Source organism: Leptodactylus fuscus, chromosome 2 (genome assembly GCF_031893055.1).
Source record: "Leptodactylus fuscus isolate aLepFus1 chromosome 2, aLepFus1.hap2, whole genome shotgun sequence".
NCBI lineage: Eukaryota > Metazoa > Chordata > Amphibia > Anura > Leptodactylidae > Leptodactylus > Leptodactylus fuscus.
The window spans coordinates 156,273,745-156,291,151 of NC_134266.1; the positions used below are offsets into that span (position 1 = coordinate 156,273,745).

A 17,407-nucleotide genomic window follows, 5' to 3' on the forward strand; every position below is an offset into this window, starting at 1 on the left:
TTGTCAGTAGTATTTGTGTGTTTATAATCAGTTTGGCTATACTTGTAACCAAAGTAGGACTGTGTTCATACTGAGTGTGTAATGCATGCAAACCGTATGAATTGGAAGATCTTAGTCATTTACTCCCATTGTAAACCATACTAGCACCAACTGCCTGATTGTACAGTGGCTTGCAAAAATATTCCTACCCCTTTAACATTTTTACATTTTGTCACCTTACAACCACAAACTTAAATGTATTTTATTGAGATTTTAAGTGACAGACCAACACAAAGTAGCAGATAATTGTAAAGTGGAAGAAAAATGATACATGGTTTACGAAATTTTACTCAAATAAAAATCTGAAAAGTGTGATGTGCAAAAGTGTTCACCCTGATATGTTCTGCCAAGGGATAGGAGAGGAGGTAGGGGAGAGGAACAGGTGTGGAAAGTTGAATAATATACAATTCCACAGGAGCTAGTGGTATTTTGCTTTGAGAAGGCATCAAAGCCATTTTTGAACTCCAGCTAGATTCACATCTTCATTGGACTCCCCTGAAGATTCCGTCTAAAATTGGCAAAGAGAAAAGTCCTCTTAGTGGTCCGGGTCTCTGTCGTTTGAGTACCATTGTTTGCTCCGTCATGCGCAGATGTGAACCTAGCCTGACTTGTTAAACTATAAAAAAAAAAAAAAAAAAAAAAAAAAAAAATTCTATATATATATATATATATATATATATATTTTTTTTTTTTTTAATTTATCTTTAAGCTTTTCTGTTTTAAAAATACTCCTCCAGATTATTTTTGTCCTGTTCATAAGTCTATTTTGTTTTCTTCTATACTAATGCAGTGCATTTCTTTCAGATACTGGCCTGGTTTGAGGAGGGAGAAGAAACTACAACTGCGTTTGTGGAGCCTATAGTTATTATTATGATTCTAATAGTGAATGCTTTTGTTGGAGTATGGCAGGTATGTGTTCATGCTCACTGAGCAAGAGATATGGTTTTATTTACATTGTGTCTTTTTTTTTTTTTCTCTTTGGAGCTATGCAGTTCTGCAATATACCTCCATCACTCACACAGATATACATATGGCTCGCCTTCCATGATTTCATGTAGACAGTATTCATGATGCTTTTGCCATCATTGTACCCCTTTATCAGTGGTGAACCTAGCCCCTCTGCTGCCTGACGGTCGATCAAAAGACGCCAACACCCCCCCCCCCCCCATTAGGTTTTTCTTTTGATCGTCTGTATCAGGGGTAAAGTGTGCGTCTATATATATTATGCCCCAGAGTTGCCCACCACCCAACTCTATTATACTCCATAGCCGCTGTGGGGCATAATAGTGGTTGCAGAGGGACGCTGCTACTTTTTTTTTTTTTTTTTTTAGGACCACCCCCCTCCCCCACCCTACTCCACCCTGTTTTTATAACATACCAGTAAAAACGATATGTAAATGAGCCTGTCTGTGCACCCTGGGTGTTCCTCCAAGCCACCGTGCATCCCCCTGCGTCATACCTTGAAACCAGCTCCTCTTTAACTTGTGCACCGAAAATTCCTCCTCCTCTCCCCCTGTAACCGCCTCCACCGTCTCTCATCTCACTCCTGTACATTGAAATCTCGGGCACGTGCAGTAACACTCCCTTCTAAGTGCTACTGCACATGTCCGAGCGCCATTTTTTTGTGGACAGACAAAGAAAGCACGCAAGAAATGGTGATGAGAGACGCTGGTTACAGGGAGAGAGACAGAGGAATTTTCAGAGCGCAAGCAAGACGGGGCTGTTTGAAGGTATGCCGCAAGCGGGTGCGTATAGGTTTCTGTTTGGGGAGTGTCCAAGCAGACTCCCCGAACAGAATCCTGAACGCAGATGTGAACCGGGCCTAAGCATCACATTATAAAATACAATTTTAGTATGTGTAAAGGTAGACCTGTATAGAAGCAAATAAAGACAGACAGACCGATAGATAAGTTGTATATACTTACACATATACCCATCTATTCACACACATACAGTCATATACAACACATATACAGAACTCACACAGTATATAAGATACATAATGTAAACACATATACACATATTTTAACCAAGAATATATACTTACCTTTGGCCGAATTGCTGAGTGCACAGGACATGGAGGAAACTCCTGTGCAGCTCTGCATGGCAGTGGAGTAAGCTGTGACATCGCAAGAGACTTCTCCCCTCACACTCCAATACTGAGGGGGAGGGGCGGCACAGCAAGCTGATGTGTGCAGGGAAACTTCCCTAGTCCTGACAGGTTAGGGATTGATAAGGCACCCTTTGTTGACTATTTCTGAACACAGTGAATGCAGATACTTGGTTCTATTGCAGTATCCGCAGTTTTTTCCTGACAAACACCTAAATGAGAGGGAATTTGGGGGGAATTATTTTATATACATATATATATATATATATATATATATATATATATACACACCAAATATCCCTTAGTGGTTAGGAACTGAGAGGTGTAGCAATAATAATGTTTGTAATATTTATTATACCCAGGCTAGCTATATATTTTAATGAGATTTTAATAAAGATTGGATTTTTAATGCCTATTTTTTTTTTTTTTTTTTTTTTTTTTTTTTTTGGGGGGGGGGGAGTGTTTAAGATAGAGATTTTTGTGGAAGTTTGGATTTACAGGGAAACTTTTACAAATAGCGATGGGCAGCCCCTAATCGTTATTTAAATTACTTTAGCGTATAACAGATATTGCTAGAGAAGATTTTTTTACTCTATAAAGTATGGACAGGATCAATTGTAAACTTTTTTGATAACTTTTTGTAAGTGTTTTGTGCAACTCTTTTGGCGATGCAACCTGGATGATGCTAAATGTCTGGGTCACAGCGCCAGCAAACTTCCTGGATATGTTCGGAGGGGTATTACAGAAGAATACCCCTGTGATTAGGCTTGGGGGGTATTACATTATCCCTCTATGTGACAATCAGAATGCTAAGGCATAGTATGCTCTCTAATTGATAGGAGGGGGGAAAACTTGGCAGAAGTCCATACTACCTCTCCCCCTGGGGTCACATGCAGGTTATGCATGGACACTGATAATTTATCATAGTCTCTGCAGTTATGATCCTTCCCCCCCTACCTCATTCAGAAGCTCTTAAACTGCTGCCTGAGGCAGGAGGGGAAGGACAATTTAGAGCCCCATATCTCAGGATCTGTTCGTGCTATAAAGATGAACTTGGATTCATTTCAAAGATGAGAATCTCAAAAATGCTATCGGGAATTGAGATCTGCAGTGGCCTCTCAATGCTGAATAGTGTTTTTAACAGCAGATCACTCTCTGGATCTGTAAGGGCTATCTTGATGATCTTGGTATTAAAATTAATCCAAGATCATCTTCATAGCCCTAGTGGATCCTGAGATATCAGCCTTAGTAATAAGGATGTATTAGATACATCCTCTGCTACAAAGGTGCCGCATTACATGGGAGGCAGAGAAAGGGTTAAACCTATAGGGAAAATTGACATGCTGTGATTTTTAAAAATACAGGCATTTTTGAAAACGCAGCTTTTCCACTGCAGATTTTTTTTCTGCAATGTGTTGATGGAGTTAATCAGAATCTTATTCACATTACACGAACTGTAAAATGCAGCTTTTTTTGCCACGGCTTTTCTGCAGCGGCAAAAACACTGTGCTTTTGCAACTTGGGGCTTCAGCCTTAAGCCTACTAATAAGTAGTGTCTAGTCTAACATTACAGCAATAGATTTATCAAATCGCCTCAGACACTTTGATAAATCTAGGACAGTTTAAGACTGGGGCAGATTTAAAAATTGTTTTAGACAATGAAACTTTAGACCAGACAATGTGTCGATGCAGAAACAAATGCACTTGTGGCAGAATCTGAAAGACAAATCAAAAACAGAAGGATGAATGTTCAGACATGGTAGACAGACTAGGACATGATTCAATCAAGACAGACAGAAGAACTTGTGTTGAAACATAGAAGACAGAGGCTAGAACATAGTTCATACAAGGCAGGCAGAGACTATGGCATAAAACAACAGAACAGCATGCATGCGTGCAACCAGATCAGGAGCTGAACTCCTTGCTCAGCAAAAATTAGGCTAGAGAGGAGGGCTTAAATACATAAAGGTAGGGAGGGATTGGCAGAAGGAAGCTTAGCAGCTGAGCACATTAATACTTAAAGACAGTAGCACACAGAGGTAGCCAGGCAGCTAGATCTGCTGGGAAAGGCAGTATGCCGGCAAGCTGAGAGTGCGGTTGTTACACTTGTCTTGATTAATCCTCTAACAGACACATGAAAATTTCAAAAAAGCCTCCTGAAAATGTCACTTTTTATTTTAGATTTTGAATATATGGCTTAAAGGGGCTCTATCACTGGGAAAAGTCATTTTTAACTAATCACATCATTGCATATGCTTTAGAAATTCTACTTCACACTTACCTTTAGTATGTAGATTGCCTCAGTGGTTTCTGAATAAGTCAGTTTTTATTCATATGCTAATGAGCTTCCAGCCAGTTCAGGAACTTCCCAGCAGCCTCCTCTCTCCTATTGTCTCCTATGTGTGTGAGGCAAACAGGAAGCTGAGTCATCAGCAGCAGCAGCAGTCTCCCATAGAAAACAACAGGGAGAGGTGTGCACGATGTATCATGCACCAGAATAATTAGCATATGAATAAAAACTGACTTATTCAGAAACCACTGAGGCAATTTACATACTAAAGGTAGGTGTGGAATAACCTTTCTAAGGGCTATGCAAGGATGTGATTAGTTAAAAATTACTTTTCCTAGTGATAGAGCCCCTTTAAGTAAATATTGCTGGGGTCTGCTCTGTTGCCTTATGTGCATTTTTACCTTTAGCATTCTGACACACTTTAGCCTTAAACCAGTAACATTTTATCCCTCCCTGCATTCCAGCTTTCATAACTGTCAATTTTATTTCAATGTAGCTTTACAAGTTTTTATGGTATGTGGTGCTTGTCATGTAGAATAAATAATGTACTAACTTTACTTTTAGGTGTTGTTACAAATATGTTTATTTTATTGACATTAATGAGAGGAAAAAATTCAGTTTTTACTTTTTTCTATGAAACCACTTATCAGTAGCATCTAAGAGGTTAAATGACAAGTTTGCACTTTGATCGATAATGGTGAAGGGGGGAGTGATATAATAAACCAAAGTACGCCCTTCTCTAGGGTCATCTGAAGTGACAGGGGCAGGAAAATGAGAAATCCTTCTACTGTCCCTGCACACTGGCTGAAGTAAGAACTGCAAGTATATACAACTCCAGTTCAACCAGTGATAACTCTGGATCTTCTAGGGCTACAGGCAAGATCTTTCTTATTTTATTATTCTTTTAAAACCAAGACAAGCGCTATAGATCTTGCAGCTCCGGAGTTACATTGGTTTAAGTGACAGCTTTCTTCTTTGAGCTGTACTTTGCTCAAAGCCTGAGCAGGAGACATTCAAAACTGTCAAAAGGTTAAAGATGTATTCCAGTTTTAGAAAATAATACATAATGAATTTATAATGAAATGTTCAGTTCAATTCTTCACAGTTTTAAAGATCTGTATGGTCTTTATGGAAAGTCTCATTGTTTGCTTTTAGATTAAAAACTGTTCTGGGCATTTGATAAGCTTATTGCTTGTTATGGACCTTGCATCTATGTGACCATTACATGGTGCACATGACCAGGAGAGTTTTGTCCTCTAGGAGTTGCAAATGCGTCTCCAGACAGCACAGGAGGCCTGTAAGCGGCCACAGTAAAATGGCCGAACAGACATGCACGGTTGACTCTGCCCGAAACCCGATGACAGAGCTGACTGCACATGCGGGAATTTAGATTCCGAAAGCTGGCTCACCAGAAAAAGACTACACAAAGGATGTGGTGGAGAGGTGCAGCTGTAGAAGATGGTGTTGTCGCTGGAGAGTCTTCAGGCAGCACAGAGGACACCCCCTGTGCTGTCTGGAGACAATTTTTTTTTATTTTTTTTTTTTCATACTGGGAAGAACCAGTATATCAACGGTACAGCGGCGTGGAGCAGAAATATAAAGGTAGGGGACAAATAGCCTTTCTTAAGGCTATTCTGATGTGATATTACCTGAAATATGGATTCTAATGATAGAATCCCTTTAACAGCGAAGCATTCTGTTTCATGAAGCGAATAAATATTTTTAAATACTGGAAAGAAATGCCCAAAGAATACAAGAAACTTGAGGAGCTTTTCATCTTATAGCAGAATTCTCAGCCAATGGCCAGGATGAGATAATGAGATCCATTTACTTGACTATTTGGTCAGGAGTTACAGAAGCAGTCAAGCATGGCTGTTCTGCTTAGTTTTTGTTATGTTAGTAGAAGTAAATAGAGTAAATAGAAATTGCAGAAACAATGTAGTACAGCAATTTTTCTTAACTTCCAGATTTACAGAAACAGAGTAGCTGGTGGTGCTACAATGTTTCCATGCTTCCCGTTTGCCTCCATAGGAATTGTGAAAACTGTATAGAACAGCTATATTTGTCTTTTTCTGTGACTTCTGACCAACTCAGGGGGGCGGAAACTGGGTTAGGGTCTATTCACACAGAGAGGAACCCATTGAAGTCAATGGGATGCTTTTTTTCAGTGCTGAAATGCCACACCAAATTCCTCACCATTTTCCTCCATGTGAATGCACCCTTATTCTCATCTTAGCCATGGAAGGCTGGGATGGGTATAACCCTTTACAGTGTTCTGTAAATATTTACTATAAAATGAATCCGTAAAAGAATATTGGTCCCCTTTAAACCACTATATGGAAGTCTAAATAATTCTAATTATCTGCCCCTTATTTCTGGCACTAAATTGCAATAAACTGTGGAATTCCCAAGAGAAAAAGCAAGCCTCTGAGCAGAGAGAACCGATCATGAGACTCCTATGCTTCTAATTCATAATGATTGCGTCTGATAATTTGGACTATTATTATTATGGATATCTGCCACCTGTCGTGCTCTTTTAATAGAAGCCTTACTATATTAGGAGCAGTAATTGAGTTATTGTATTCCCATTTACAACTGACTTTAGAAGGTATTTAAGTTTTTGTTGCTCATTTTTATTGCTTTGTAGGGATAATAATTTGCATTCAGTGAGGTGTTCCTTTTTTACAATACACTGTTATGTGTAATTCATAGTGTTGTTTGCTGTTTGTTATTGAGTTGTCTCCGTTGCTAGTGAAGAAACATGTTACATTTAGAGCTATGCGGATACATTTCTTTTTTCCTTCTGCAGGGAAATGTTTGATTCTGCTATATACTTGGGTTGGAGAAATTCTGGGTGGTTCATTGAACTCAGCCAGGGGGATCTCCATGACGAAATCCACTGGAAAGTTCATGCTGGCACACCGCAGACATACAACATGCTGGCAGCTAGAAAGCCTAAGTGGCTTTTTTTAACTTAATCCCAGAATGGGAAAAAATACCAAGTGGCTTTAAAATATATGACATTCTCTTTTCTAAAGTATTTGTAGTACATTGGAAGGGAGAAGAGCTTAATGTGCAGGGAAAACACTCCGCAAAAACATCTGTCTCATAAAGTGGTCGTCTAATTATAATGTATTTAGTGTCTGTAAAAAGTATTTCCTAAAGTAAAGAGCTCACTGTTTTCCTGCCAGGAAAACACGGGGACATTTTTGGAATGACTTACTGGCTTGCATCAATAAAAGTTATTTTTTATTTTGTGTTTTATTTTTGTTATTGAAAATGGTAAAAAGAAACAAAATACTCGCCGCCCATAAACTCTATTTTAACACCTCAGAACATGGTCATGCCTTTTGTGCTTCTGGTAGTTTGTGGGTACCTTATTCCAGTGATACACAGGGCTTCTCTGTCCTTCTGTTGTAGTGGTAAAATAGGGCCACGTTATTTCAAAATGACTCTGGGATTTAAATATTGTTTTTTTTAATAAAATATTATTCACTTCCTGTTGAACTTGGTTTTTAACATGGAGACGTTAAACCTACTTTCACACAACCACAAATGAAAATTGTTGAGAAAAACATACCGTTAATTTTTGACAGACATTTTGCACCCAAGAGGCGCCCATTTCTTGGATACCTCATTTATTGCAGTGTATGGAGGGATCCGTGAAAATAGAGCATGACCTATATTTTGATGGTCAGTTACAACAGACTGTTTAAAATATCAGACATATGAATAGCCTCCATTCACAGACAGTGAAATTTATGTGGCCATGCAACTGCGCAAAAAAAAAAAAAGTCTGCCGCATAGCCAATAATCAGTGTTGTGTGAATATACAATACCTCTGTATTTGCTTGTGACACAAATGGAACATTGTCATCTAGATTTTACTAAGGCTAGGTTCACACTAATGCTCAGTCTCCACTTGGGGATTCCGTTCACCATTCCGCTTTAAAAATGCAGAGAGAAAAGTAATGGAAGCAGGACTTCTCTCTCCGCATTGTTCCGCACTTTTTGGGCAGAAACTTGGCAGACCCCATTATAGTCTATGGTGTCCACAGGTTTCTGAGGGTAACCGTTTTTTTAAGCGGATTAGGTTTCCATTCAGGGGGTCCACTTTGGAAACCCGAACCCTAGTATGGGCCTAGCGTAATAACACTTCATCTCTGCAGGTTCAGTGGGTGTAACCAGGCTTTTGCTTGATCATGTACAAATGCTAATTAGTAGTGTAAATCAGAAAACTACCACCACCTTATGGCCGGGTGTCCCTCATGGAAAAAACTTTAGCATTTTATAGTCACTGCAAATTAAATGCTATCCATACATTGTAGAAAAATACGCGCAGTGGGAATGCAACAATTTGCAAAACTGTTGTGTTTTTGGAAATTGCAGCATTTCAATTGTACCTACGGAAACGCTGGTGGTTTCCCTATAGGTATAATGAAAACAAAGTCCAAAGTGGAAGCCTCTGCAGACTTTCTGTGAAAGAACTGTAGGAAAACACAAAATTTGTTGCAATCAAGGTTTTTCCCACAGTGCTTTTTTTTTTTTTTTTGTGGCCAACTATGTGGGGTCTTAGCCTGTTAGACAGGGGCTGTAGTACCTATCCACTTTTATCTCAGGTTGAAAAACCTAAGTCTCAAGTGAGAGTCGCCCCTTACTTTTTTGATTTTGATTAGAGGTTAGTGTGTATTCACATGGATTGCAGAAATATGCACTAAAATCAAATTAAATGCAAGTGATTGGAGGTTCATTAATATTCCAAAGGAAGCCAACAAATAAGATTTCTAATTTTTCTGTAGGTTCTGTTGTGGGCTTGCTTTCTACACTATATAAACCTCACCTTTGTCTGCCTTCACGTTAGTGTATTTGGTTAGTGAAACCATATGGACCATATGTCAGTTGCATTTCCTAGACCAGACACTGAACAGGACCCGGACTCCATGCATCATTGTGAAGTATAATGCTAGGAATCTCTGCGGGACAACAGTCCCATGTTGAAAACATGGTTACAGTACATTGTTTAAACATTACTTCCTTATTCCCCATCCTATATCTGATAACACAGGTTGGAGGATGAGTCACTCCTCTCTGGGGGTGGGGGGGCTGAGTTCTACCCCTGTGCTTCTTGGAGGGCAATTGGCTCAGCGAATTGTCTCTGAGCTTGGCAAAAGTGTTCTCTCCAACTTTGTGTAATGTGATATACATTTACTGGGCATATTATTTGATCTGAATTTATATTAGATTTGTGTTAATCACAATAGATAATCTTTCATGGTAATAGAATGTCTGCCTGATGGACAGGCTACTATGGAGTACCTCACTAAATACAAACAAAGTCCTCCGACCAGCTTGTTAAAGAATACAGGAAGTGAATAGAATAGACCACAAGCAAACTGATGAGATAGGAAGATGGGAAAACCCCTTTAAGTAAAAACAGACTTTTTTAACTTGTTAATGAGACAAAATAAAAAAACACACAATTTGTATCACCACATCTGTCTCTAAAATAAAATTAGCACATTTTTGTTCTACATGAGAAATGCCACAAACTTTAAAATTCAGATGCCAGAATTGATGTTTTCTGATAATCTCTCAAAAGTGTAATAAAAACTGATCAAAATGACATATACTCTCAAAATACAAGGTGTAAAGCTGCATTGAAATAAAATGTAAAAATTTCTGAAAGTTGGAATGCAGAGAGGTATAAAAAGTTACTGGTTATGGGATAAAATGTACCATATACAGCATACTTGAGTATAAGCCGACTTTTTCATCACAGTGTTTATACTGAAAATGCCCCCTTCGGCTTATACACGAGTCAGGTAGCACAGACTGCAAGAATCTGCATAAATTAAGTGAAGGGGGAGTGTCCTTCACTGGTTGCTACAATAATGATATAGGACACTCCCCCCTTCACTAGCAAGAGAGATGAAAGCCCGGAAGGCGGTAGGTCCCTGCTCCTGTGGGTACTATTCCGTTATCTGGCCAGCAGCAGCGCATTTCAGCACCAGCTTTCGGGACAGCAGTTCAGTTCAGCAGCGGGAATTACAATGACATCCGAGGACTGCTGGCCCGATGCTTGTGCCCAGTAGCCAGTACATCAATGACCCCCCCTCCATCTCCTCCTCCTTCCAGTGCTGCCCCCCAGCTCTCCTTACATCTACCCCGTACCCTCTCCCCGCCACATGACTAAGCCGATGCTGGCCCGATGATAGAGGCCGTGCTTGTGTGTAGTAGGCAGTACATCGATCGATGCCCTCATCCTCCTCTTCCTTCCAGTGCTGCCCCCCAGCTCTTCTTACATCTGCCCCGTACCCTCTCCCTGTAATAGGCCTCACCGTAAATCTTGAGCAATGAATGCTACTAGATAGCCGCCGGACGCTGCAGAAAGTTTGTCCCTCCGGCTCGCTGTAGCTCACCGTTCCTATAGTCGGCGTGTTTCTTGTCAGGGCCTGGATTGAGCCCCGGTGTCTTTCCTTTCGGTCTCGGTACTAGCGCTGAGGTGAGGCCTAGTCGTGTGGCGGGGAGAGGGTACGGGGAAGATGTAAGGAGAGCTGGGGGGCAGCACTGGCAGGAGGAGAAGGATGGGGGAGGGGGGTCATCGATGTACTGGTTACTGGGCACAAGCATCGGGCCAGCAGTCCTCGGATGTCATTGTAATTCCCGCTGCTGAACTGCTGTCCCGAAAGCTGCTGCTGAACTGCGCTGCTGCTGGCCCGATAACGGAATAGTACCCTCCTGTGTCTGCATCAAGGAGAGCTGAAAGTGAAAGTAAAACACACAGGTACATACTGGCGTTACAATTCCTATTAATGTCAGGCATTTGGGGTTATTAATTTAGTTTTAGTAACTCTCTGTACCTCACATTAATAGCAGTTAACCCCATCATGTCCCTCACATTAACCCTTAATGCCCCATATAAGGATTACTAATATGTGAGACATACAAAGATAATAAAGTGCCTAGGAGCAACACGGTGGCTCAGTGGTTAGTACCGCAGCCTTGCAGTGCTGGAGTCCTCTGTTTGAATCCCACCAGGAACAAGAAGTTTGCATGTAAGGAGTTTGTATGTTCTCCCCGTGTTTGCGTGGATTTCCTCCCATTCTACAAAGACTTGCTGATGGGAGAAAATGAGTAAATAAAAAAAAATAAATAAAGTGCCTTAATAATGATTAATGTAATAATTATTACCTCCATGTCTTTCACATATCAGTAACCCTTATGTGAGGCACAACGGGGTTAATGTGAGTGACTTGATGGGGTTAAAGGGATATTCCCATGAACATAATTTTATCCATATTTATAGATAATTAAAACTTAAACATTTTTGTAAATATAAGTAGTTAAAAATTCAGCAGAGTTTTAAAGATTTTTCCATAACCATCTTAGTGGTGACAGTCTGTTATCTTGATCAGTTGCCAATGGTTACGACCACTAATGTAGAAACTTTCTATGGTCTGGGACTTGTCAAACACCCAGCTATGATTTTTTTTATTGTAGCTGGGATAACAGGCAGAGACACTACATGTATCAGAAGATATTCGGACACAATAAGAACATCATGACTGATTTTCTGAGCTTAGAAAGGTTCTACATTCGTGGTCGTATCCAATGGCAACCGATCTAGACAACAGACTGTGACCACAAGATATTTAGAGAAAATCTTTAAAACTCTGCAAAATTTTTAATTACTTATAATTGCAAAACTGTTTAAACTTTAATTGTCTACAAATTTATAAATAGTTATGTTCATGGGAATACCCCTTTAATTGCTATTAACCTGAGGTACATGGAGTTACTAAACTGTAATACACATGACCAGACTTTTTATCTGCAATGGTGGATAAAATTATGGACTATTACGTTTCAATGGGCCTGTACAGATAGATGCCGTTGCTATTGCAGCTGTGTGTCTGGGCCAATTTGAAGAACTGCAACTTATGGAGCAGGTCCTGTATGTGTCATATACCTATCCTATATGTGTCTGCTTTTGCAGCCCTATCAGTTCATTTTTAATGTAAAGATTGGTGATCAGTTAATGTAATTTTATTGAGATCTATTTTAATTTTTGAAATTTTCCAGTAGCTGCTGCATTTCCTCCCCTAGGCTTATACTCCAGTCAATAAGTTTTCCCAGGTTTTTTTTTTGGTAAAATTAGGGGCCTCGGCTTATACTCGAGTATATACAGTACATGAAGCGCCTGAGTTATGTCAGAAATTCAAAATCTGCAATTTTAATGTGACTGTTGAGGGTAAGGGGGCGTTCACACTACCGTCGGTGTCCGACATGTAGTGTCCGCTCCTAGTGTCCGCTCAAAATCTGTCATGGACACTAGGAGCGGACACTAGCTGTGTCCGTGACACCTGTCATTCACTTTAATGGGCATCGGGTGCGTTCTTTTGCACTCCGTGCCCGTCCTTCCCTGTCCGCAAGAGAAGATGTCCGACTTCTCAAGCGGACAGAAAAACCCTGCATGCAGGGTTTTTCTGTCCGCTTGAGAAGTCGGACATCTTCTGTTGCGGACAGGAAAGGACGGGCACGGAGTGCAAAAGAACGCACCCGATGCCCATTAAAGTGAATGACAGGTGTCACGGACACATCTAGTGTCCGCTCCTAGTGTCCGTGACAGATTTTGAGCGGACACTACATGTTGGACACCGACGGTAGTGTGAACGCTCCCTTAAAGAATAATATCATAAATATTTCTAATATGGCTAAATGTTCACATTTTCTGCATGTATTAATACTTACAAATTTTACAGTCTGGTTCCAAGTAGCTTATTTCAATAATCTATAGATATATGATATGAGTATAAAATGTCAAGCTTTTCTTCAATAGTGTATAACAGCACCTACAAAATAATGTTTGTTTGTTTGTTTGTTTGTTTGTTTTTTTATCCCACGTGTTTTTTGCAGGAAAGAAATGCAGAGAGCGCCATTGAAGCTTTGAAGGAATATGAACCAGAGATGGGCAAAGTCATCCGTGCAGACCGAAATGGAGTACAGCGTATCAGAGCAAGAGACATTGTCCCTGGAGACATTGTGGAGGTGGCAGGTACTGCTCTTATTTCTATAAAGCTATATGGCTATCTGTTTGTGCAAATATTCTTTGGGAAAATAGAGATTATGATTTGTCTTTCTATGGCTGAGAAATCACATAGCGTGAATTCATTAAAGGGATCCCATCATTCAGAAGTAATTTTTTCTGCTTAACATGTCGGAATAGAATTAAGAAAGGCTATTCGTCTCTTACCTTTAGAAGTGGTCTCCGGCCCGCCATTCGGTAGAAATACTGTTTTTTTTTTTACCGGTATGCAAATGAGATGTCTCGCAGTCCTGGGGGCGTCCCCAATGACGCAAGAAAACTCCAGCGACGCCTCCATCTTCAGCAGCAACTGCCTCTTTTGTGGTCTTCTTCCGGATGGGGTCACACTCCGGCGCCTGCGCAGTCGGCTCTGCCATTGGGACACAGGCAAGAACTGAGTGCACAGGCCGTCCAGCGGACATCTTTTGGAGGGCACTTACGAGCGCATGCGCAGTACGCTCCTGTTCTCCATAGAACTACAGGAGCGTATTGTGCATGCGCGCATAAGCGCCCTCCAAAAAATGGCCGCCGGCCAGCCTGTACAATCCACTCTTGCCTGCTTCCTGATGGCAGAGCAGACTGTGCAGGTGCCAGAGTGTGACCCCAGCCAGAAGAAGACCACAGAAGAGGCGGTTGCTGTTGAAGATGGAGGCGTCGCTGGAGAGAATTCTCTTGCAGCATTGGGAATGCCCCCAGTGCTGTGAGAGAACTCATTTGCATACCTGTAAAAACCGGTATTTCTACCGAACGGCGGGCCGGAGACCATTTATAAAGGTAAGAGACGTATAGCCTTTTTTAAGGCTATTCCGATGTGTTAGGCAGAAAAAAATTACTTCTGAATGATAGGATCCCTTTACAAAGGAAAAATGCAACTTTGTTATTTTCATAGTTCGACTTGTCCACAGACAGTGCTAACAGCACATATTATGTTGATACCTGTGAATTAATGGTGATTCTACAGTTAGAAGAATTTTGCACAGTATAGTAAAGAGCTAGCCTCATAGTATTAAATTCTTCGGTGTGCCAGTTTATCTCCATCAGACCCTTTGCATCAAATCTCTGCTTATGTCTCCATAGGTAGCAGTGCTGGCATTATTGAGCATTTACTGTACTGTATAAAAGTACTACTGAGCTGGATGCTCTTGCTTGTGGAAAGCTGCAGAAAACTTTTCCATAGATCTTTTTCTTTTCCTTCAGGAAAACATGGTAGTTTCCATGTATGAGGTGCCAGTAGCACCCCTATGGGTGATTTGACCACACAAATAGAAAGTACAGAATGAGAGCTTTGTTAGAAATGGAAAAATGCTGAAAAGTCATTAACATCAATCTTGGTAACGGAATCTGTAATCAATAGTTCTTCACAGGAGATTATGGCTATATTTGTAAGCAGCATACCACATTATATGTGACGGCTCCATGTTTACTGTAATATGTATAACTATATAGTGCTAATAATGCAGTACATTCTATATATTATTGTAAAGTCATATAAAGGCTGTTACATGTTGGTCAACAGAAAACAAACCTGATTCTCAAACCTTGTTATATATTCCTGGGAGGTACAGTATAAGTATTGTCTTTAGGATAGCCATGTAGCTAGTTGTCGCTGAGCCATGCCTTGCATAGGTTTCCTACTGCATGCGTCTTCACATGTGGCAGATTTGTAGCATTTATGTGGCTGTTACATAATTCCATATACATGTTGCACAAACTGTTTTCACTTACTGAATTTTCTGGAAAAAAAAAGTGAAGCATTATATATTCTCTGAATATATATCTTTTTGTTTTTTCATACAAAAATAATATATTAAGAATGAAACAAACTCCTTTTGACCAATCCCAGCTGTTCTCAACATTCATCCATGTCTTCTGGTGGGTTGTAGCTCTTTTTCTCAGGTCCCTCATGTGGCCCTGTATGATCAGATCTTAGTCCACCACGAATTAACAGTGTCTCAACCTGGCCCCTTTAGCATTGTGTATTATAGCAGTTATCGGACATCAAGATTCTAATCTGTGAATTTACTGTGCAACGCAGTGCGTTGCTGCAACTGTTTTTTCCCACAGCACTTTTTTTTGCTGTGGCCTACTATGTAGGTCCTTGTAGACATCTCAAGAGCGTTTTAATACTTCCTGTTCAGAATAACACAGCATAAAAAAACTCTATAAAAACACTTCAAGCTGCTGCAAACATGCATTATAAACAAATATACACACCACTGTGTGAAGAATGCATAAAAGTGTGAAATTACCCATAGTATTTAAATATATAAGCATCATATGGCTAAAGTTTATGAAGGCATATTGAATCCCTGCAACAGCACAGCAAACCTTTGAAGTGCTCAGGCCTATCATGTATGTTGTGTGGGGTTCTCTCATTCAGGGAAAGCTTGACCCTGTATTTCTGTTGCATTTTTCCCATATGTGTGGTAAATGGTTTCTTACGTTCAGTCAGCTTTGCTGAGCTGTGCAGATTACTTCTGAATTATCCTCCTAGGAAACCACATTTTTAAAATGCTACAGTTGATACACCTGCTGTAGAACTAACCTAGCAATCCTTAACCTTCTATTTACTGAATTTGAAGGGAAGTTGGGGCGGCAAACCTTCTTTTTGTAGGTGCCCTTAAAGGGGTATTCCCATGAACATAATTTTATCCATATTTATAGATAATTAAAACTTAAACATTTTTGTAAATATAAGTAGTTAAAAATTCAGCAGAGTTTTAAAGATTTTTCCATAACCATCTTAGTGGTGACAGTCTGTTATCTTGATCGGTTGCCAATGGTTACGACCACTAATGCAGAAACTTTCTATGCTCTGGGACTTGTCAAACACCCAGCTATGATTTTTTTTATTGTAGCTGGGATAACAGGCAGAGACTCTACATGTATCAGAAGATATCCGGACACAATAAGAACATCATGACTGATTTTCTGAGCTTAGAAAGGTTCTACATTCATGGTCGTATTCAATGGCAACCGATCTAGACAACAGACTGTGACCACAAGATATTTAGAGAAAATCTTTAAAACTCTGCAAAATTTTTAATTACTTATAATTGCAAAACTGTTTAAACTTTAATTGTCTACAAATTTATAAATAGTTATGTTCATGGGAATACCCCTTTAAGAGCTGCTCTAGTAATGCCATTCAGTCCTGGTCCCCAATTTATAGAAAAGATGTCCTAGAGTTGGTAAAGTTACAAAGGAGGGCCACAAAGCTGATTAGAGGCATGGCGGACCTCCATTATGAGATGAGATTAAAGGAGTTAAACCTATTTAGTCTTAAGGAAGTGTTTAATGGGAGAAATAATAAACCTGTATAAATGGCCCATACAAGGAATATGGGTAAAGGTTGTTCAGTGTAACATGCCCTCGAAAGTCAAGTGGACACTCCAATTGTCTAGAGAAAAAAGATTTAATCTCCAGAGGCGACAAGGTTTATTCACTGTAAGGACTGGCTGTGTATCTGTGGAATAGCCTATCCCAGGGGCTGGTCAAATTCATTGATATCTTTAAAAAAGGTTTAGGTGCATTTTTACAGCAAAATGGCATTGATACTTATGGAAATGTATAAATGTTTTATTTCTTTCACTCATTTTTTCAGACAGGCAGTTTTCCCTCCCTTATTTGAACTTGATTGGCATTAGTCTTTTCAGCGATACTAACTATGTCTTGCAGTAGTTACTAAATATCTCCTATCCGAATACAGAAGACAAACAAACATTACAGACTCATCAAGATTCATCAAGACGTGCATTGTACTGGCACTGACCTTGTCGTTAATCAGGCAGGTCCTCCAGTGTGCTCTATGCCTAAATCTACACCAACTCATAGCTGCTGTCCCCATTTAAAAATGCACTAATTTCTGAAAATGTAGCTTTTC

At 39.9% G+C, this 17,407-nt stretch overlaps 1 protein-coding gene across 1 annotated transcript in view; it reads left to right on the top strand.

Moving 5' to 3' along the window:
* ATP2A3 (ATPase sarcoplasmic/endoplasmic reticulum Ca2+ transporting 3) overlaps positions 1 to 17,407 on the top strand; it is a 177,464-nt gene that overhangs the window by 69,201 nt on the left and 90,856 nt on the right. Inside the window, exons 4-5 of the mRNA XM_075264868.1 lie at positions 844 to 948; positions 13,356 to 13,494. Coding sequence (XP_075120969.1) covers positions 844 to 948; positions 13,356 to 13,494 — 244 coding nt within the window. The remainder of the gene's footprint in view (positions 1 to 843; positions 949 to 13,355; positions 13,495 to 17,407) is intronic.